The sequence below is a fragment of the Rosa chinensis genome, chromosome 2 (genome assembly GCF_002994745.2).
Source record: "Rosa chinensis cultivar Old Blush chromosome 2, RchiOBHm-V2, whole genome shotgun sequence".
Taxonomy (NCBI): Eukaryota; Viridiplantae; Streptophyta; class Magnoliopsida; order Rosales; family Rosaceae; genus Rosa; species Rosa chinensis.
In genome coordinates, this window is record NC_037089.1 from 31,867,668 (window position 1) to 31,891,063 (window position 23,396).

General features: G+C 44.5%; 1 protein-coding gene across 1 annotated transcript; it reads right to left on the reverse strand.

Annotated features, from left to right (window-relative positions):
* Positions 1-1,349: 1,349 nt before the first annotated feature.
* LOC112187873 (cytochrome P450 81Q32) lies at positions 1,350-3,312 on the reverse strand. Its single transcript, XM_024326829.2, has 2 exons — positions 2,380-3,312; positions 1,350-2,207 (listed from the first exon to the last, which is right to left on the reverse strand). Exons 1-2 carry the CDS (start codon positions 3,277-3,279, stop codon positions 1,596-1,598), a joined length of 1,512 nt encoding a protein of 503 aa, XP_024182597.1. The 5' UTR covers positions 3,280-3,312; the 3' UTR covers positions 1,350-1,595.
* Positions 3,313-23,396: the final 20,084 nt, after the last annotated feature.

The window sequence follows — 23,396 nt, forward strand, 5'->3', positions numbered from 1 at the left end:
ACTCTCCACCATAGAGACCCATACCAAGAAAGCGTTGCGGCTACCGAAGGAGGACCGAGAACCACAGCCGAGAACCAAAACCATGGAGAATGGGGGGTGATGAACCCATGCGTGAGCACCCATACTCACCTTGGTAAGTGCCTTGCACTTTATCATCGCAGCCACCATAACTTTCTTGGAGTTTAGGAGTGAAAATGGAAGAACTGTTTTGGGGTTGGGTAAACATTGATCTGGAAAGATGTGGGATTGATTGACAGAGAGAAAGAAAGAAAATGAAAGATGAGGAACAAGGTCCTCCCGATCTCCAGAGAAGAACTGGACATAGCCAAATATAACCACAAATGGAGCAAAAAGACCACAAAGGTGAGAGAAGAACAGTAGTCTTTAGGATGCTGAAAGGGAAGAAAGAGTGACCTCCCCCAACTCTTAAGCCTTCAATCTAGATCCAGATGGATCAAGATTTGGGCAAAAGAGAAGGGGGAGGAGGGAGTTTTTTTCTCAGATCAACTTTCTCTCTCTACTATTTAGAGAGAGAGAGTCTCATGTGCAAGACTAATTTCTTAAATAGTAGTTTCTAATTTGATATGAAGCCACATTTTAGTTGTGCACCTCAGGTATCCAAAAAGTCATGACCCGCCATGTGCACAATGCTTCCAAAGACATAACGTTAGGTATGGACGTATGGTAAGCCTTTTGCCTTTAGTCATATCAATCTCTTCTTCACTAACCCTGTCCCACTCAAAGCATTAATAAGCATCCACCCCTTTGCGATTAAGGTAATTAATGACTTCTGGCATGGCCAGCTCCCATAGTGTGACAGGTATTGTGTACAAGGCCTGGGAAGCCAAAGTCATGCCAACTTTGTCTATACAAGATTGCTTTAGAGCAATTCCTTCTTCCCATTTCCAAATGGAAAGAGCTTGTGTGCCTCATCCTTACTGCAGGTGTCAACCTCTCAAATTTTCTTTCAAAATCACCAAAAACTTAGGATTTGTAATTATCGCCCACTCATTTACCAGTACCACTGTGTCATGTGGAATATTATTAAATAAAAGCCACAGTAGAAGGCCCCATTGGAGATGACCATACCATTTAAATAAAGGCTAGAATTAGAACCTCCCCCTCTCTCTTTGGGATTTTATTGTCAAGAAAAATAAATTCCTTAATATATCAGAGGTACCTCATGCTCTCTGTTATAAATTAAAAATTAGAGTGTTTGAATAAATTTAGTAAAAATTATAAAAATGGGAAAATATACCTCAATCGATATTCATCTTTCAATCTCATTTGTATATAAAGAATAAATATTGAGAATTGATATAAAAGAAAAATTAATGAATTGAAGACCAAAAACCAAAACAAAGGCATCAATATACACTATACAATAACAATAGTTGTACAATATTGTACACAAATTATATAGCTTATAATTTACTAATACATTTATTTAGTAGAATCGACAATATTTTCCTCATCTCACCTATCTCATGATATTTGTGTATGTAATCTCCATGGTGTTAGTTATTCTAAATAACCAACTGCACATAACTTAATGACGTTTAATAATACATTTTGGTATAAAAATTGTCCACTAATCAATGGAAAACCTTGTTAAGAAATGAGCGTGGTTTGTACATGGCCTCCAATGGCACCAGTTTAGGCATGGTGAGTCCTGTCCCTTCAGTCATATCAACCTCCTCCTTACTAACTCTCTCCCACTCAAAGCATTGAATCAATGAGGCCAAAGTCAAGCCAATCTCACGTTGAGCCAATCCTGCTCCGGGGCATGCCCTTCTTCCCATTCCAAATGGCATAAATTTGTGTGCCTCGTCCTTGCTGCCAGTTTCAAACCTCTCAGGTTTGAAGCCTTCAGGATCATCCCACAACTTCGGATCTCTATGTATGGCCCACGCATTGACCAATACCAATGTGTCACATGGTATATTAAATCCACCTACAATGCAATCATCTGATGCAAAATGTGGCACTAGCATCGGTGCCGCAGGGTACAATCGAAGAGTCTCGGAGATAATACTTTGTAGGTAGTGAAGTTTGGAGATGTCTGGTTCGTCTACTATGCGTTCTTGACCAAGTTGAGCATCCAGTTCAGCTCTAGCCTTCTCCAAGGCATCCGGATGGTTTAGCAAATTAGACATAGCCCATTCTATTGTCACAGCCGATGTATCAGTGCCAGCCAATAATAGACTCTGAAAGTTAACTCGAGTTAATTAATAACTTCAAAAATATATATATATTAAAAATTAGATCGTTGAAGATGCTTATAAAGTAGATATTTAACACTAAATGGTGAACCACTATGACCGTAATTTTGGACATAACAGAAAAAGGCGAGGCTGGGATATAATAATTTTTACTAACCAGTATAAGTCCTTTGATAATCTCATCAGTATAATACCCAGGTTGTGACTCCTGCTGAGAAAGCAAATGGTCGATCATGGTGTTTTTACTCTCCGAAGCACTCTTGTTCCGGTGCTGATCAATTAGACGCTGCAGGAACAAATCTGCTCTCCTGCCCAACTTCTTCAACTTCCTCTCATAACCATTACCGCCAAAACATTTCAAAAAGGGCATGAATTCTCCGGGGTTGGTTCCCCCACTGTACGATAAGGCTTCATCCATGATCTCAATGAACTCCTTCCCCTCTTCCTTGTTCGCAACATCGTTCCCGACATACCTCTTCCCCGCCACCATGGTCATTATGTTGTTGAAGGTCAGCTCAAACAACATAGACCTCAGCTCCACTTTCACAAAACGACCTTCTTCTTCTTCTGCATGTCGGGAAAGCTTGCGCAGCAAATGCTTGACTTCGACTTTTCTGATTTCGGAGAACGAGTTGAGCCGGCCGGCAGACAAGACCTCGACAGTGCCGATACGGCGAACGTTGCGCCAGTGATCGCCGTAGGGGGCGGCCACCAAGGTGGTTTGATTGTACCCAAAGTGCTTGCTTAAGAGTGTGGGGGGACGGTTCGCCAACACGATGTCGTTTTTGGTGAAGCATTCTTGCACGGCCGAGAGGGAGGAGATAATGACCACGCGGCGGGAGCCGAACCAGAGGGAGATGATGGGGCCATGTTTCTGCGAGAGGCGGTGGAAGGTGCGGTGGATTGGGGGTTTAAGAAGGTGGAGGTGGCCGAGTATCGGAATAGATAAGGAAGGGCTTGGAGGGAGGTTGGGGTAACGACGCCGTCCAAACAGCTTTAGAGAGATGAACACGCAGACGATAATGGAGAGAGATGAGTAGAAGAAGATGGGTTCCATGGTTTGGAGTACATTAAAAATTTAAAATATAGGATGTGGTGTCTAATCTGTATATCAGTATGGTATTTATAAGGCCCCATATTGTCCAACCCTCAAGACTAGTGGCATAGGCAAGTTTAATTTGGATACGAATTTAAACAAAAAAAAGTTTAATTTGGATACGTATGGTAAATTAATTAGAGATGATGTTGGCTGCAATTCCACACACAGGTGGGGGTACTTCACGGGTCTGCTTATGTCAGTGAGTGCGTAGCGCAATAGAACAAGGACCAGACTACCAAGATGCTGACCCAGAAAGTCAAAAACAAGGCTTGGCAAAGACAAAAAACTCGAAGCAGATCTAATTCTATAATTTGCAAAGCGCATTGGCATTCATGTAGCATCAATGGGGGATTAGGAATAACAACTCGTTATGGATTATGGATGATTGAATAGTTATTAAGGTATTAAGTTTTTTGAATTTAGTGTTGTAACAAACAATGGTGGAGTTAGGATTTTAGAATAGGATTTTAGGATTTTTAAGTTTTCTAATTCTTTTAGTTTTTAGTTGTTTTTTTTTTCAAGTTCTACAAACCACATCTTAGATTAAACACATATCAAACAATCAAATAGCTAACTAATTAAAAAAAATCAACATTATAACATTTGACAGAAATTCGATAACAAAAGTCTAAGACAAAAGAACATGCCTACTCAAATTGCACCCTACACTCTTGATAATAGAAGCAAAATCTTTAATTATTGAATTTATATCATAATTCTCAGCCAACTCTTTTTCAATGTGGACAATCATATTATCAGCCAAAAAGTCATTCTCTATCTAATTACACAATATCGTTTTAATACGTTTCATAGCTGAAAATGCTCTTTCTGTAGTTGTTGTAGAAACCGGCAAAGTCAAAACAAGATGAATCAATCGATCAATCATTTGATATCTCTGTCATCTTTTTGTTTCAAAAAATCCTCTGCATAACTCAGAAAGAGTAGTCACATTCTTTGGCACATCATAATGAGGTACATCAGATTCATAAATGATTAGCTCGCTTAACAAAATATGCAACTCTTGTCTTGTAAAATCTTGATGATAAAGTTTTTCTTCAAGTGTGCGAATAGTATCAATGTTAAATGTCTTAAACATCTACAAGGTCCAAAGATGAGCTAAGAATAAGATGTTCTTTGCTCTTTCACTGAACCTACCATTTAATTCTACCAACTCAAAATCTATTGCAGCATAGAATATGTTGACACCATAATGATGCTCAGTTGTTATGCTTATTTGCTGACAATAACAGTGACGTGTACTCACACTGTATTGAGTTATTGACCATCCATAGCAGGTATATCAATATCATGTTGCTTGCAAAAAGACTCCACTTTTTCAAGAAAATCTTCCCAACCATCTTCTCTCAATTTTTGAATAGAATTCACTGTAACTTCTATTAGATTCATAGCATTCAAGATATCTTGAGATTTATGTTGCAGTTCTTGGCATAAGATATCAGTAACTTCCATAATTTCTTTTAAAAAATGCAAGATGAATATGAATTGAAATGACCTAATTGCATTGTAAGCACCACTAGCTTCAGCAAGTAAAGACTCTATGAACTTATATCCATAATAAATTCAAGATCTGTACATGTCGCATCATACTTATCAATCAAGTCACAAACAAAAGTAAAATGAGAACCCCAACGAGTAGCTCCAGGTCGATGCAAGGTACCAGTTTGGTTAAGTCCTCTACCGGTTTCACGCTCACTGACTATCGATCACCGATTCTATAATATGCATTACTTGAGCAACATGAAATTCATTTAGATGTTTTGGAGAAGCACAAATAACATTGACAATCGTACTCAAGGAAGAAAAGAATACGTCAATAAGAGCAACTTTTTTTTAAGCTGCAACCAAGGCTAATCATAATTGATGAGCAAAATAATGTACATAATATGCATATGAGCATATTAACATTTGAATCGAGTTTTAAAAAAATTTGTCAAAATGCTCTGATTTGGTCCGAACCAACTCAAACTTGGCACTACAAAAAAAAATATGCAATGGCCACCACAGTTAGCGTCGGCGCCAAAATGTCGTCGCCATTGGTCATAGATTTGCTACGGGAAACAAGGCGTCGCAAAATTAAAATTATTTTGTGACGGCAAATGAGAGTCGTAGCATAAAAATGCTTCAATTGCTACGGCTTTAATGCCGTAGCATAAAAGTTTTTCCTCATTCTTGCTTCGCTACCATTGCCGTAGCCAGTTTTCAACTTATTTTGCAGATACGATTTGGGTGTTAAAATCACTCTACAAAGCTGTACAAAAGTTTATGCCAAAAATTTCTACGGAACAGACTGAGAGAGAGGAAGAATGCGCCCCACGCGCGAGATAGAGAGAGAGAGAGGAGAAAACAGTACAGTTCGTCAGTTCTCTCTCGGCCGAACGCCACTGGCGCTCCCGCTCTGCATTCCGGTCTAGGAGAGGATGTAGGTATGGGAAGGCAGCGTTTGTCGTTGGCGGAAGCGAGTTCCATGGCTGGAGTTAGGAGGGCCGAGCTCGGGTCTGGCAGATCGTTTTTGATCTGTCTTCTCCAAATCGTGGCCGATGGCAGACGAGGGACGGCGCTTGATTACGGCTTGCCGGCGGCGATATCTGGTGTCTTTGCTGCATCGGAGATCTGTGTGGCGACTAGATGCTCGATCCCATGCCAGAGGTGAGGCTGGTGCGGACCTGGCTCCTTTTCGGATCTGGGTTCGGACATGGATCGGGTTCTGGGGTGGCCTTCGTTGGGTTGAGGCGGCGCGGCGACGCAGAGATGTGGTGAAGCGGCGTAGTGGCCCAAGGAGGCCATCTAATGCTGGGGATTGCTGTTAGTGGTGCTGTCCTTATGGGTTTGGTGAAGCATGGTGGTCTGGGCCTGGGCGTTTTCCGCTGGTTTTACTGTTTTTGGGGTTCCTTTTCTTGTTTGGACGGTTGCGTTTGGGGTTCCTTTTCTTTCGCTATGAGTTTGACTCTCTCTTAGACTTTGTTTTCTTCTTTATCAAATATGTGAGCTAGTTTGTTTCTGTGAATTTTTGGGAAAAAATTGGAAGCAATGTTGAGGTTCTGAGGTTCATTTTGCTGTAATTAGTGCTCATTTTGCTGTATTTTGGTTGTTTCTTTTGGTTTCAGGACGATTCCTATGTGGACAGCTACGTCAGCACCATTGGAGTTGATTTTGTGAGTACATATATATCTATATCTATATAAGCACACACATTACATGTATGCATAGTGTACTTTTGTTATTTATGATTCGTATTTTGTTGTTCATTTTCAGAAAATCAGGACGGTGAGCTGCAGATTGTGAGTAGGAGTTGCTTTGTTTTCCACTTAGGTGGTTTTTGCCTATTGAATGAAGCAAACAATATTAAATGGGAAGGCAGTCAATTTTCAATTAATTTTACATGGGTATTTGGGCAACATTAAAAGTATTGTTCACGGTATATTTGGTTCTAGTTCATTGGCCTTTTAGTTTAGTGGATCAGAATTAGTTTATTTAAAATGCTTCTTGAAGTGTATGTGAGAACAGGATAGAATAGATTTTAAATGTGAGCACTTTCTTTTTAGCTAACTGTAACCCACACATACCAGGTCCTCACGAAGGTAACGGGAGAGAGAGAGAGAATTTTGGATTTCTCAATTTTCTGTTTGCGTTTCAGCTTCATTTGCACAATGAACGACCTCCTCAAGGTAATTAATTCTCTATTCCTTGTTTGTTTTGATTTCTTCTGTTTTGGAGGTTTTTTTTTCTGCTTTTGTTCTGATCCGGGGACCTGCGTTTTTATTTATTAAATCAGATTTTTGGATTTTTTGTTTCTTTCTGTTTTGGCTTGTGAATTAGGGATCCTGGGATTTGTTTGTTTAGTTCATTGGAGCTAGAACACGATCAAAGTATTGTTTGTAGGCTAGCAAGGAAACCAAACAGAGTACATTGCTGTTTCAATAGCTTTAGCTTAACATGTTTCTTAGCAGTTCCTTAGTGACAGTGACAGAGGTAAAAGAATTCCAGAATTGAAGTGCTAATCCCAATGACAACAGTTGGAGAATATATTGTTTTAAACCGCTCCTCTTCATGAACTTGGGTCTCATTTGTTCATTTTTCGTGTTCCTTTAGGATTACTCACGTTTCTTGTTTATGGTTTGACTACAACTCCTACATTTGAACTAGCATTGTGAAAACTCTTGGCATTAAATTTATGTTTTGACTACAACTCCTACCTTTTTGTTCATAACCTTATGATGTTCCCTGATTGCACACTTTGCAGGTATTTCAAAGGTCCTGAGCTCCTTGTTGATTTACAAGATTATGACTATTCTTTGGAATTCATATGAGGTCAGCATGTGTTTGTGCAAGTCATGATAAACAGCTTTATTGGAACTTCACCCTGTTATCTTACATGTCTTAAACCAGCATTTAGCTGGATATATATACTGGCTTGAAACTTATGATTTCTTGACATCCATGTTGAGTTTTGCGTTATGCTTGTAGAGAAGAAGCAAGTTGGTGCTAGACATATAAGTTGAAGCTAGTATCTTACATTGGGTTTAGTATCTTATGTTTACATGTCTGAATATTAGATCTTTGTTTGATTGTTGTCTAATTATCATGAGTGAAAACAATACAGCGCTGTTAATAATATATTTTCTCTTCCAAATTAATTGGCGGTTTATGCCTGTTCAATTGAATTCTTGTTTTCCTTAGTGCAGGTGTTTATGTTGGTGTAGAAGAGGACGGAAGCACTGAAGATGATGATGGTTTAGGAGATGCATGAATGGAAATGTCAATCTAATGCCAATCTTCAAATGTATTATTTATATTCTTTCTTTACAGTAAGTGTCTTGATGTCAAGTGATTGGTATAAGCTTTAGGATTGTTTTGGACTAAAATGTCTGATAATTTTTCAGATCTGTAATCATAGTATACAATCATTATTTTATATTGGTTTTCATCTTTATCTGATTGAAGAAAGAATGAGTGAAGGCGACAGTGAGCATTCTTTTGTCTTGAACATTAAGCTATTGAAATAGATTAGCATCTTATTGGGCGGTGGCTATTGAAGTTAAGCATTTTTTGTGCAGTGGCTATTGAAGTTATTGAAAGAGTTTGCAACAACAATAGAGTAATTGGTACGTGAAGTAGAACGAAGAAGATCCCTTCAAAGTTTATCTTGAAGTAGAGGAAGAAAACATAGCTTAATTATCTTGTAAACTTTTGTAGAACACTACACCAAAAACCTCAACAGACTACGCTTTTCACACAACGAAAAAAAAATTTCCGTTGTGTGTTGATGGAAATTGCTTCATACAACACGTTTAAGAAACTTTCGTTGTGCAAAGATGTTACAATTCAAAATTTTTTAGATAGAAGAATATTGCACAACAGTTATAAAGAATGTTATGTTGTCTGAATGAAAAAAAAAATAGCGGGATTTTTTCCCCATACCTTTACTCATATTTGGCTCCAATTTCTAAGTCATATGCCCTGCCAAAGTACTACTTGTACAACAGAATACTTATATGTGTTGTAGGATTGGAACTTGGAAATTGTCACACAACATGCAGTTTAATTGTGTTGTCCAATTGAGGGAGATTACATTGGAAATATTTAATGTGCCCTAGAATGAGTTTCATTCCCCCCAAAATGACCAAATTTTGGCAAATGATTTGTAAGCTCCTACAACAGAACGACATATTTTTGTTGTGTGAATGTAAAAGCCATCCTAGCTAGGGCCAAAAATGAGTTTGTACTTGCACATAATAGGCGGGAGTTTTCATTCTTTGGTCCCTCAGCTGAAGTATAAAGTAGACAGTCAGACCACACAACATCATTTATGCGTTGTCTGAGTTTATTATAAAAAATTGAAAACAACTTAATGCGCCTTGTCCTCCCACACTAGGGCAAACTCATTACACCTAGCCATTTTCTAACACACAGCAAAACATTTGGTGGACTTCTTAAAGGAAAACGCTGGTACCATCTTCCTCTCAATCAAAACCCATCTTCGCAAAACACCATCACCATGTTCGCAAAACACCATCTTAGCCATCTTCTTCTCAAAACCCACCTTCGCAAAACACCATCCCCATCTTCGCAAAACCCATCTTAGCCATCACCACTTCTCAAAACACTAGATTCAAGTTGAAGATGAGGAGAACGAAAATGGGGTTCTTCTGGGCTATTGGATTAGATTAGGGTTCTTTGATCTCTGGGTTTACAACGTCGATTTGGGGATTTGTGGGCTACTCGATTTGTGTCGATGGCTACTCGATTTGGGGTTTTCATGACTCTTCGTCCTCTCTTCGCAATCGCACTCGTCGTCTTGTTCATTGCTTCTGGTAACTATTCCTCTTAACTTTTTTCACCATTTAATTTGTTTTTACTTGGGGGGAATTCTGAAGTTGAATGATAGATCTAGGTCTGTGATAATTCTAGTAATTTGTGATTTCTGGGCGTGGATCTACAGGTTGGTATTTGGCGTGGAAGCTATATATCTCATTGGCCTCATACTCGCCAGTTGCCAACAAACGACAGGCAACGAAGAAGAAGATAACCAAATCCCAAGACTCTGTAATTTGCTCACTCTCACTCTCACTTTCTGACTCCAATAGAAGCTCTGGGATTTCCGTCTCTGAATACTCACACCATTTCGTGCTCTAGTTTTCAGAAACGAAAACCCACCAAATTACCATATGAAACAAACCATTGTTCAAGCTCTTCTTCAATACCGAAATGACCCTCTTACAGAACCACCATTTTATAAGTAAATTCTCAACCTTTGTCATGTTCTGGTTACTGGGTTTCTCTTCTTATTTAAGTTTTCTTGTCTATTTTCTAACTTGGGTTGTTTCCAATTCAGAGTAGGAGTGCTACAAGAATGCAAGCTGACAATGAAGATTTCGAGTTGAAGCAAATGAGAGATATGGCTGCTACCAAAAAAAGATGGGATGCTCTGGTATGATGTGAAACTGAGAGTGAAAGAGAGAGACTTCCTCTTTTACTTTACAGATTGTAATGATTTATGTTGCATTTAGATATATTAATGTGGTTATTTGGAGTTTTAACTGTTTGATATAGATTAGGGACAGAAAGATTAAACCTTTAACACCAACGGAAGCTGGGTATGCAATTCAACTATCTAACAAAACCCTTCTTGATGTTAATTTGTCCCTCTATAGAACACAAAAAGGTAGACACAGCTTAATATTGTTTCCTTTTTATATTTGTTTTTGTGACTATGCTTAAATTTTCTCAAGTGTGTTATAGGCATGGGTCAAAGGCTCAACCTGGATTCCAATATTTGATGTTGGTGACAAATTCGATGTTGGAACTCTTTATAGAAAGATTATGGGATTCACTATGGGTATTGTGCTATCTTGTCTCTCTTAACTATGATCTAGTTTTACATTACTGCTATGCTTTATGCTTTTGATTTCGGGACAATTTTTGTGGCTCCCTAATGAATAGTTGAAATAATATCTTTACAATATGTTATGGGTGAAGGTAGTATTCCCTTGGTTAATCAAATGGCTTCTGACTTGAAACTTATCATTGCTTCTTATTTTTGGTTGTTTTACTCCACAATGTTAAATTCTTTTTTTAGCTTTTGTGTAGGGGGTTGGTGGAGTGGTGTGCCTACATTGGCGTATAACAAGTATGTCAGTTTTGGAGTCACTTCAATGAGTTCAATCTGTGCCATGGCTTTCTTGCTTTTCATCTTGATGTTGTTAGTACTGCACGAGTTAAGTTCATTGATTACATAGATTCAGAAGGGTATGAAATAGAAATAGAACATTGCAATGGATAGAACTTTTAATTGTTGCTTCACATGTGCATGGTTGTTCGGTTATCTTGTTAAATGGAAGTGTTCTTTTCTCCATCTCTATTGTTTATTTTAAGGGGCAATTTGTTGGCATATGTTTTCAGCAAAAATCAAGTGATAGAATAACTTGCACATAATTATCAGTGCGATCAATTCTTATTATTTCTGGCATGCTTACATGGGTGAAGCCTCTTCAAGTTTTACCAGCCTTTTTACAGGATACCAACATGGTACTGCAACCTGTTAAAGGCTTCCTAAGCCAACTGAGTTGGCGATGAGATCTTGTGCACTTATTTTATAAATTCATCAGCATTTGATTTGGCCTTGTAGTTTTAAAGCATCTTTCTTTGTTTTTATCATATTGAAAAGTAAAGAAAGAAAGTCCTTGTAGAACTCTGCTATGTTTCTTGTTGTTTATACTTTGATTTAATCATGGCATTATGGCTGCGAGTTTTACCTGTCAGTTGCCTAAGTTTTTCATTTGTGAAATTTAGTTTGGAGTTGGTTCAGTTGTGTTACTTTTTCCATCGCTAAATTTTACCCTATTATTTCCAGATGATTGAAGTAAGGAATTGTTTAACTGAACCTTGCTTAATTCTTCTACTTTACTTGTTTGTCTAAAGATTGTAAACCCTGTATTAGCTTTTGGAAAATCTAGAAATTACATGCATCTGTTTTGTCTTCAATCTGGTATTTCTCGAGTTTTTAAGAGGCGTTGGCGTTTGGTTAATCCAAGTTTGTGCCTTAATCAGTTTCTAGGCTCACAAGTATCATTTTCAGATATCTAGGTGTATGGGGAAAGGAAATAGGCTCACTTTATTTAGGTTGTTAGGAATTCATTTTGTAAGTGGTGCGGTTTGGTTAAATATTATGAGGCATTTGGAATTTCTGCTTTGACATAACTGTATTTTATTTTTCATACAATTAATGCTATCCAGTGATTTGATTGCATACATAGTATATATGGTTATTACATTGTTATTCCTATTTAATTATGACTCAAAAACTTTCTAGGAAGTCCAAATAGAACTAAGCAATACACTGAGAAAGGCTTTTGGCAAACAGTTCTGTTATTCAAACATAATGAAGATCATGTGGTCATTTTCTCATTTATATTCTTGCCTACAAAGTAATGATCTAAATTAGTAGAAAGTTGAGCACTGGATTTTCTCATTTATATTCTTGCCCACAAAGTAATCTACGCTGTATATTGCTCACCAATTTCATTACTGATCTAAATTAGCAGAAAGTTGAGCACTGGATATTCTCATTTATATTCTTGCCCACAAAGTAATCTACGCTGTATATTGCTCACCAATTTCATTACTGTCACATTTTATTGGCAGATCTATAGCTGCTTGTGAGGTGCTGTACAATGCTGGCTACAGAAACCCCTTCTGGGTTCAGGGGGGTCTAGAGACTGCTGAAGAAGAGGTAATTATGGTTGTATTGTAATTTTGATGTTGTTTTGTGACTACCATTTCCATATTTCTATTCTCTTTGGGTATTTCGCTGTGAACCACTGAAAACGTCTTATGTGGGAGCAGGATCTTGTCAGAGAAGCTATTTTTGTACTTGCTAGATTTTTCTGGAGATATCCAATGTTGTGCATAGTATTAGCTGTGCTATTAACTAATCACTTTGAAAGAACATAGAATGTAACATTTTAGTTTAGAGTTGCATAACTGAATATTGTTGCTTTGTCTGAATTATAGGTTTTGTACTTCATATGGTATTGCTGGTAGAAGTGAGAAGGGGTAGAAGCTTGGGGAGCTTCGGAAAGATGATGAAGTGTCTTTGCTCGAGAGAGCAGTCACTACACCAATTTTTCAATCAGACAACACATATCAGACGACAGCAAACATTTTAACTGTCGTCTGAAATAATCAGACAACAGCAAAAAAATATATGTCGTCTGAATTTTCGAATCCAACGACAGTCATTACTTAGCTCTTGTGCAATTACTTTTCAGACAATGGTTGATATTATGATGTTGTCTGAATGGATCGATTCAGACAACAGTTATTATTTCAATGTTGTCCAAGGTTTATTCAGACAATGGTTGATTTTTGATGTTGTCTGATTGTTTTCAATCACACAACTGTTATTCGTGGTCTGTTGTGCAATAATCTTTAAGTCAATGCTTGCTAAAGGATGTTGTCTGATTTGTGTTTCACACAACTGTTTTTATTCATCTGTTGTCACATTATCTTCAGACAATGCACCTTAAATGCTGTTGTCTGATTTGTGTTTCACACAACTGTTTCTATTCGTCTGTTGTCACATTATCTTCAGACAATGCACCCTAAATGCTGTTGTCTGAAGTTAGATTTTTCTTTTTCCCCTCTCCCGCTGCAAGTTTAATTTAGCTAGGGTTAGATATATGACTTTCAAAGTTTCAAGTTTCAACACTCGGACAAAAATCAAAAATTAAACTCTTTCCCTCTCCATTCGACCAAAACACCCGAGCTCCCGCCTCTCTTTCTCAAAATCACATCTGCCCTCAGTCCTCAGCCCTAAGACCTTCTCTCTCTCTCTCTCTCTCTCTCTCTCTCTCTCTCTCTCTCTCTCCGAGAACCTCTCTCTGCTGCCTGTTTGATCGTACTTTCAGCTCTCTCTCCCACCGCAGTGACAGCCAGTCGACCACCACCGCTTCGATCTCTGCTGCTTCCATCCGCCCTCTGCTACTTCGATTCGCCCTCTGCTGCTTTGGGACTTTGATTCCCGGAGTTTCGAGCAATAGCCAGTTCATCTTTTTGGTGTGGTTTGATTCTTTGGCTTGGATCTGTTGATGTTGTTTTGATTGATTTGGTATTATACGCTTGGATTTATAATTTGGGGCTTGGTTTAATAATAAGTCCCGGGTTCAAATTTGGTTGATTGGTTTTGAATTTCCATCCAAAGAATTATGGGTGCTGCATATGAAGATACTTTAGGTTTATCTATCTGAGTTGTTTTGGGATTTGAATTTGGTTTTGTGGGTGATTGAGCCTTTTTCTTATTTTGACTCAATTTGTGCTTCTAATTTGAACAGTTCACTCTTTATAGTACAACACAGAGCAACCCTTCAGTCCAAAAATTTAATGAACCCCAGAGATAGCTGTGTGTGCATGTAATTGTTTCAGGCTAACTAAAGGACTCACTCGCACTCACTCATATGGCTCCTCCTCCAGGGATTGTTGTCACTGTACATACATGTGCATTTGCAAGCATAATTAGCTATAATGAGCCACGCTCATTGTACCGCCAGGGGTATCAACGCCCACCATATAAGTGACTGGCGTAAAGACAGCTAGCCAGGTTACCGCCCGAGCCCCGGAGCAACCCCAAAGCACCGCAGACGCGCCGCCACGCGCCGTGTCAAGTTAGCATCAGAAGCTACTGAAACTGGGAACTGAAGCACATCAGTCCCACATCGAAAACAAGGAGAAGATCATCCTCTTCCTCACCTATAAAAGGTCCTCTCCTCTCTCCTCATTTATTACGCATTCAATACTTACCTACTGTTACTTTGTCAACATAAATACATTGACTAACTTAGGCATCGGAGAGTCGAAGACCGCCCAGCGCGGTCTCCCTCTGACGCCCATTGTATTTTACTTGACAGGTAACGGTAACCACCAACAACAGAGGTATCGATCCGCCCGCCGGATCAGCGTTAACTAAAGTCCAGCTACCGCTAGACTTTTAGACATTAACATTGGCGCCGTCTGTGGGAATCCTTGAACAGAAGGTCATCCCATCACAATTACCATGACTAACGGTAGCGGGGGAAATGTCGAGGAGCAGGCAGACCAGTCCGCCGTTCCCCAACCCGCCCACCCAGCGGCAAACATCAACCGCGCACTATTCAACACCCCGGTCAACCCAGGCGGTGAAACAAATCCAAGCAGCAGCCGTCCCCCAGGTCAGGACCTCACCGCCTTGTATGAGCTGGCGCTCGCGGACCTCCACAAAGCAAACAGGGAGCGCGAGCAGGAACGCAAGGAGAAGGCGGAAGCCCAACACCAGGTGGCCACACTGATGACACGTTTCGACGAGCTAAGGCGGACGCTGGACGCAAACGCCAACCCCGCACGAAGTGAGCATTCACACAGCACCAGACACAGCCGGCCTACCGCTGGTATAGGACCCATCGTGCAAATGCAGGTACCGCCAAACCCACCTGAGCTGGCGGGAATGGGACCACCCCCTGTCCCACAACTGTTGGAGCAGGAGGCGGAGTCATCGCTGCGCACCCACCGCTCGAGGACTAGAGCAAGGACTGAGGGCAATCTACCCATTCCCGGGCGGGGGTTTGTTCCGCGGAGCGCCCGAGCGGGCCCCGCCGGCGACGCAACCACCCAAATTTTGGAGAGGATGCAGCAATTAGAACGGAGACTAATCCTGGCAGAGGCAGGCACCCCGGCGCCAGCCCCAAACCCACTCTTCGCGTCCAGGCCAGGCCCATTCACCGCTACAATTTTGCAAGCCGTCAGACCAGCGTTTGCAAAGACCCCAAAAATGTCACATTATAGCGGTAAGACCGATCCCTTCGTCCACATGGACACGTTCAAGAAGGTCACCAACAACAAGGGGTTCGATGACGCCACCCTGTGCCACTTGTTCAGCGAAACGCTGGACAGTGAGGCAATGAGTTGGTTTTTTGAGTGTCCGCCAGGGTCCATCGACTCATTCCACGCATTATCTCATGCTTTCCTCTCTCGATTCATCTTATTGTCCGCCGGTCATCACAACACGAGCTAGTTGTTTGGCGTCAGGCAGGGAGGGACGAATCGTTGAAGGCATTCGTCACAAGATGGCGAGCGGCAGCATCTCAGTGCCGCGATCTCGACAAAACGATGGCTTCGGCGGCTTTCAGGCAGGGACTCCTCAAGGGACCATTCCTCTATCACCTCAACTACAATCATCCCAATGCGGCGTATGATCACCTTATGAGTGAGGCGGTCATTCATGCCCAGGCGGAATTTATCACATATGGAGAAACCCCACCGCCACCAGCAACACCAACAAAGTCATCTCAACCCTCCTCCAGCCATCAGGAGACCGCCAGCAAAGCCCCCACTGCACCGCCAGCTGACAAGAAGAGGGAATGGCAGCAGGGCAGTTATCAAAGCAAGAGGCAGAAAGACAACCACTACAAGGGCAACCGCCCATCCCATGGGGACAATCGCAACAAGCAGACGGAATCCTCTCAGCGGTATGCAGTATTCACCGTCCTCACAGCCTCGTACGAGGAAATTTACAATCAATGTAAGGATCAGATACCACCGCCACCCTCACCGAAATTCCCCAAAAAGGGTAAGCCAAAAAACACCGGCATGTGGTGCAAATACCACGAGGACAGCGGTCACAATACCAACAGTTGCAACGCTCTCAAAACGGCCATTGAGACCATGTACCGTGACGGCAAGATGGATCAGTTTAAGGTGCGCCAACCGCCACCTGTGATTGCCAACATTGAGCCACTGGGCCGCATCAACACCATCGATGGCGGGGCTCCAATCACCAACATGTCTCACAGGGCAAGAAAGCGGTATGCACGCGCAAGTCACCCAAAGGAAGTCTGCAACATCCACTACGAGAGATCTGCCAAACTCCCAAAGTCTGGTTGGGAGCCCATCACCTTCTCAGAGGAGGAGGAGCGCGGAGTACATCTACCCCATGACGACCCATTTCTGATCGATGCCATTCTCGACAGATGGTCAGTGGGAAGAATCCTGGTGGACAGCGGATCTGCTGTCAATGTCATATTCAGCGGTTGTTACAACAACCTTAGGCGGAACAAGAAACTACTACAAGACCATGAGCCATTGCTTAGCTTCTCCGGCGATATCACTTAACCGCTAGGTTCTGATTACATGCGGTTAACCGTCGGTTCCAGTCCATGTATGGCACAGGTGCATACTGAATTTATAGTTGTGGATTGTTTCAGTTCGTATAATGCCATCATAGGACGGCCGGCACTCAACAAGCTCAAATGCATCATCGCCGGATACATGCTTCTCATGAAGTTCCCCACACCCAACGGCACGGGCTGTGTCAAGGGAAGTCAGCAATTAGCACGAGAGTGCTACTCAACCACCATTGCGCGGTCAACCCGCCGCCACGAAATCCTAACGGTAGGAAATCGGGCACCGCCACCAGATATCTTCGAGGATCCTAGGGATGAGGAGGAGAAATATGTAAGGAAGGAACCGGTCAATCCGGAAACATCGTTGAAGGTCATCAGCATCTCTGACGAGCACCCAGAGCGGACAGTCCGCATAGGAGCTCAGCTAGACCCAGAGGTGGCCGCAGAACTCACTCAATTCCTGCGGGACAACGCCGCCGTTTTCGCATGGTCGTATGCGGACATGCCAGGTATCTCTCCCGAAATCATCACACACAAGCTAACCATCAAGCCATCGTTCCATCCCATCAAGCAGAGGCGAAGGGCCTTCGACGAGGAGAAATACCGCGCCATAGGAGAAGAGGTCGCCAAACTCCAGGGCATTGGATTCATCCGCCAGGTAGTCTATCCCCAGTGGATCTCCAACCTGGTCATGGTCAAGAAGCCTAGCGGCAAGTGGCGGATGTGTGTCGACTTCAAAAATCTCAACAAGGCATGTCCAAAGGACAGTTTCCCTCTGCCACGCATTGACCAGCTGGTCGACGCGACCGCCGGGCATGAACTCCTCAGCATGATGGACGCCTTCTCCGGCTACAATCAGATCAAGATGCATCCCAGCGATCAGGAGTGTACCACCTTCACCACCGACAAAGGGCTGTACTGCTACAATGTCATGCCTTTCGGTCTGAAGAACGCCGGTGCAACCTATCAGCGGCTGATGAATGCTATGTTCGCTGAACATTTGGGCAAGATAATCGAGGTCTACGTGGACGACATGTTAGTCAAAAGTATAAAGGCCAGCGGACATGTGGCAAATCTCAAGATCATAGTTACCATCCTCCTGGCCTATGGCATGCGCCTCAACCCAGAAAAATGCTTCTTTGGCGTCACCGCCAGCAAATTTCTGGGTTATATTGTCAGTGAACGAGGAATCGAGGCTAACCCGGACAAGGTACAGGCCATACTCGACCTGGCGGACCCTGAGTATAAGATACACGTCCAGTGCCTCCAGGGCAAGTTAACCGCCCTTTCTCGATTCATCTCCAGGCTCTCTGACAGGTGTGCCCCATTTTTCAAGCTCCTCAAAACGACTCACAAGAAAGTCATCAACTGGAACCCAGAGTGTCAGACGGCGTTTCAGGGCTTGAAGGATTACCTAGCAGCAGTCCCACTACTCTCTATCCCTGTGCAGGGAGAGACACTGTTCATATACCTAGCGGTATCGGTATCAGCGGTGAGTTGCGCCATTGTCCGGCGGGAGGGACAGGACGAGCTCCCAGTTTTCTATGCCGGCAGAGGCATGAACGGGGCAGAAACAAGGTATCCACCCTTAGAACAGCTAGCTCTTGCACTCATCGTTGCCGCCAGACGCCTCCGCCAGTATTTTCAAGCGCACACAATCCACGTGCTGACCAATCAACCACTAAGACAGGTGATGCAGAACCCTGAACATTCAGGGCGCCTCAGCAAGTGGGCCATCGAGCTCAGTGAATTTGACATAGATTACAAGCCAAGAACCGCCATGAAGGGCCAGGCGGTAGCGGACTTCATCGCCGAGCTCACTGAGCGTCAGCCCAATCCCAGCACGGAGAATGAGCCCGGGACGGAAATGGTCACCGCTAAGGAGCCAGCTCCCCTACAATCAGATTGGAACCTGCATGTGGACGGCTCCGCCAGCGCCAAGGCCAGCGGCGCCGGAGTCATCCTCACAGGACCTGGGGGGCTGAATGTGGAATACGCGCTAAAATTCAACTTCAAAGCCTCCAACAATATGGCGGAGTACGAAGCACTCATTGCCGGCTTACTCCTCGCCATCGATTCAGGGGCTGACAGTGTCAACATCTTCAGTGATTCCCAGTTGGTCGTTAACCAGGTCAATGACAGCTTCCAGGCCAAGGACCAACAGTTAGCGGCATACTTGGGGTACGTTAAGACACTCCTCAAGAAATTCAAATTTCATAACATCACACAAATCCCCAGGGAAAAGAACACCAAGGCTGATTCACTGGCAAGACTGGCAACCGCCCAGCCACATCAGAGTCCAGCGAACACAAGAGTGGAGTGTCTTGACAAGCCAAGTATCACAAAAACCCTGGCGGAGATCTTCAACATTGAGGTCAATACCAGCTGGATGGACGAAGTCATTGAGTACAAGCGCAATGGCACATTGCCGGAAGACAAAGTTAAGGCGCGACAACTCCAGCGGAGGGCAACCCGCTACAACATCCAGAACGGCAAGCTGTACCGCCAGGGATTCACCCATCCCAACCTCCGCTGCCTAACCCCAGAGGAGGGAAAGGTCGTTCTGGCAGCAATTCATAGCGGAGAATGCGGAAACCACTCAGGCGCCAGATCCTTAGCCAATCGCACAATGCGACAAGGCTATTTTTGGCCTACTCTCGGCGACGATGCCCGCCAAGTATCAAGATCATGCCACAAGTGCCAACAATTTGCTGACATCCCGCATGCACCGGCGGAACCACTATCAGTCATCGTCGCTCCATGGATCCACTCAACTTGGGGCCTGGATCTGATGGGAAAATTTCAAACCGCCAAGGGCCAGTTCAAGTACATCATAGTGGCTATCGACTACGACAGCAAGTGGATAGAGGCGGAACCACTAACAGCAATAACTACCGCCAAGGTAATTCACTTCCTCTGGAAGAACATCTACTGCCGTTACGGTGTCCCACACACGATAATCACCGACAATGGCACACAATTCAACAACAAGGAGCTCATCTCTTTCACCGCCAACTTGGGTACTAAGATGAGTTTTGCATCTGTCGCCCACCCCCAGACCAACGGTCAGGTCGAAGCAGCAAACAAGATAATCAAAAAGCTGCTGAAGAAAAAACTCGACAAAGCAAAGGGTCTATGGGCGGAGAAACTCCCGGAAGTTCTATGGGCCATCAGAACAACCCCAACTTCCGCAACTGGTGAAACTCCTTTTTGCATGATGTTCGGAACGGAGGCTGTCCTGCCTATTGAGGTCTCTCAACCTACCGCCAGAGTCGAGGGCTACCGCCCAGAGACCAACACTGACGGCATCAACCTGGACAAGGACCTCCTGGAGGAAAAGCGACACAAGGCCCACCTATGCAACCTGCAAAACAAGCAGCGGGTATCGCGTTTCTACAACGCCAGAGTTAAGGCCCGGAACCTCCAACTGGGGGACTGGGTAATGAAGGAAGTCATTCCACCGCCAACAAAGCTTCGCCCAACTTGGGAAGGTCCATACAAAATTGTGGAAGTCGTTAGCCCAGGCACCTTCTACTTAATGGACAAGGATGGCGTCACAACGACCCACCCTTGGAATACCGAGCACCTTCAGTATTATTACAAATAGTCATGCCGCTACCCAAGAGCATCTTGACTTAGCTAAATTTTTGTTCAATATTTAGCTAAGGGAAGCTACCCAACGGGTACTACCCTTCTTTTGTAAACGCTGATCAGTCAGCTATCAATGAAACGAGGAATTATTCAAACCATTGTTACCAAGTCTAGCACTGAGGGCAACTGGCAACGCCAGGAATCGTCAGCGGACCACGTCCGCTACGTGGTGCACTTGGACCAATTTTAATTCTTTTAATGTTTCATTGCTTGGCAAAAGAAAAATCTCTACGTCAAAACTCTAGCGGTACAAACACATCATGACAAACGTCAAACTCTGAAATTTCATTTCAGGGCTGGGACTCCCCACCCAAAGTAGTTCATTATTACAAAGTGTCAAAAAAAAAAAAAAAAAAAACTATGGAAGTCTCAGCTAGCTTCAGCGGTTGTCTTCAGCTTCTACGGCTTCAACAGGCGGCGGCACGACCGATCGGCTCGCCTGATCGGACCCTCGAGCTGTCGGACTGGGAGTCTCTATAGTACCATCCGCCCGAGTGTGTGCCTCCAGAAATCCGGCACGTGACACCTCCGACGGGGTCTGCTGGGGAGTCTGCCGGGACCTTTCCGGCGGATGGGAGCCACTTTCCCCGCTGCCCGAATGAGTACCCGCCGCAGGGTCAGGCACGACTTCTGTCTCCGGCGGGACACTCTCGACCACCGGCACGTCGGGCTGTGACGCCTTTGCAAAGTCAATGGCGCCCTTCCGCGTCAACATGTCTATATTGGCCCGGGCCCCAGACTTCGCCGCTTCGGTCAATGTCTTTTTATACTCCGCCGACAGCTTGAACGCTTCAACGGCGGCGGCCGCAGAGGAACTCTGTTCATTTTTCAGGCGGTTAACCTCCCCGTCCAGCCGCTGCACCTCATCCAGTCTGGCGGCAGACTCCCGCTGCACAATAATGAGCTTCTTATCTTTAGCGGCTATCCGCTCCTGCAGCAGCGCGATCTCTTGCTCCAACTTGGAGACGCGCTCATTCCTCTCCAGATCCCGCCGGATGGCCGCATTAAGCTTGCCACGAGCGTCCGCATAATCACACTCCGCCTTGACCAGTCCCCGCTCGACCTCCGCCAGTCTCTCCTTGGCCTCCGCCAACTCCCTCTGGAGACCTCCGATTTCTCCCCTGAGCTCTTCCTCAATCCGGGGCTGCTTAGACGCCGCCTCGAACATACCATGTAATCCCGCAGATATTTGACCAAACGCCGAGCTGAAGGGCGATTGGTCAATTGCCGTCGGGCGCGATAGGCCCGCCAGACCCCCGAACCCCAGCCGCTCGCACAAATGGAAAAGGAACGCCCGCTCCCCTTCTGTCATGAATGGCGCATACTCGGCGAAGGAGTCCAGATCATTGGCGGCTGCCGCCTCTCCCTCCGCCACTGCAACCTTCGACGCAGCTTGCCAGGCCTTCTTTTGTTGGCGGACTCCGATCACCACCCCTTCTTCCTCTTCCTCGACGGGGGAGTCAGGCTGCCGGCGTTTTTTCTCCAGCGCCCTTTGTGTCCCAGCAGCGGCCCTCGTCACCCGCACCGGCGGCTCACCCCTGGACTCGGTGGCAGTCTCCGTCGGCTGCACCGTCTTCTTTTGAGGACCGCGCCGGGTGGTAGGCATCCGCTCCCGCGGCCCGGTAGCAACAATCCCCCTATCCCCGCCGCCCGCTTGAGTATCCGCCTGTACTACCGGCAGACCATCCTCACCCAGATGGGAGTGGTGCGGCATCGGCAGCTCCACCGCAACCTCGGACTGGCTCAGCACCAGCGTCTCCGGGTTCACCACCGTCTGCTGGGCCGCCAGCCCCTCGGCATACATAGCCTCCAGAAAATTTTCTATCTCGGCACGATCCATTGCTTTTTCGAAAGCGTCGCGACTAGATTTGTTACCGGGCGGGGTTTCTGCAAAGAAAAACACAAACACCCGTCAGTCCGGATCACTTACAAAAAAAGAGGTGTGGCGGAAATGTTCTCACCAATAGAACGAGTTAGCCGCAGGTCGACCAGCAATTCCCAACCGGTCAGAAGACGGAAGTCAAGCAAATTGCGGTTCCGCCAGCAGCCACGGATCCTCGCCACGCGACACTCCTCTTCGCGCGTCAAAATGTACCTCAGTCCCGCTGCACAAACACAATAGTCATTAACAAAAAGCGCAGGTTTGCAAAAGTTTGAACCCGCCAGTTATTTTTAGCGGAAACCAGTTGCCAACCTCGGATGGGCTGGAATTCCGACTTAGTCTTAAACGTCGGCCCCTCCACATTCAACCTGGTGTGATATTCCCAGCCATCTGTGGCGACGCAGAAGGTCCCCTGCCAGTAGGACATTGAGTCCCTTAGATTCTCAATCAACTTGGGCGCTCCCTGGCGGCGGCTCAGGTTCACACACCCTCTGCAACCTCGGCGCTTCACATACACTAGCTCGTAGAAATGAAGCACTTCCGCCACGGTAGGCCCCTCGCACCCCGACAAGCGCCACAAGGAGTTCATCGCCAACATCAACCGCCACATGTTGGGACAGATCTGACCAAAGGCAAGGCCAAACTCGCACACAAGAATTTGGAGATTGGGCACCAGCGGGAATGTCACTCCTTGGCGGAATATGGCCTCGTGCACGGCAGCACATCCCGCTGAGAGCATCGAGGCCTTCTCATCCGCTGTCGGCGGGCGCAGCTTCACCGAGCCCGGCAACCGGAACGTCCGCTTCATCCGGTTAACAGCGGCGGCATCCATCCGCCCACCTGCCTCGTCGACGGCGGTGCCGTCTGAGAGG

Bases quoted from the DNA above. Each gene is read 5' to 3' on its own strand.
- LOC112187873 (XM_024326829.2), bottom strand. From the start codon at position 3,279: ATGGAACCCATCTTCTTCTACTCATCTCTCTCCATTATCGTCTGCGTG. The intron at 2,208-2,379 runs GTTAGTAAAAAT...GTTAACTTTCAG, and splicing joins TTATCAAAGGACTTATACTG to AGTCTATTATTGGCTGGCAC.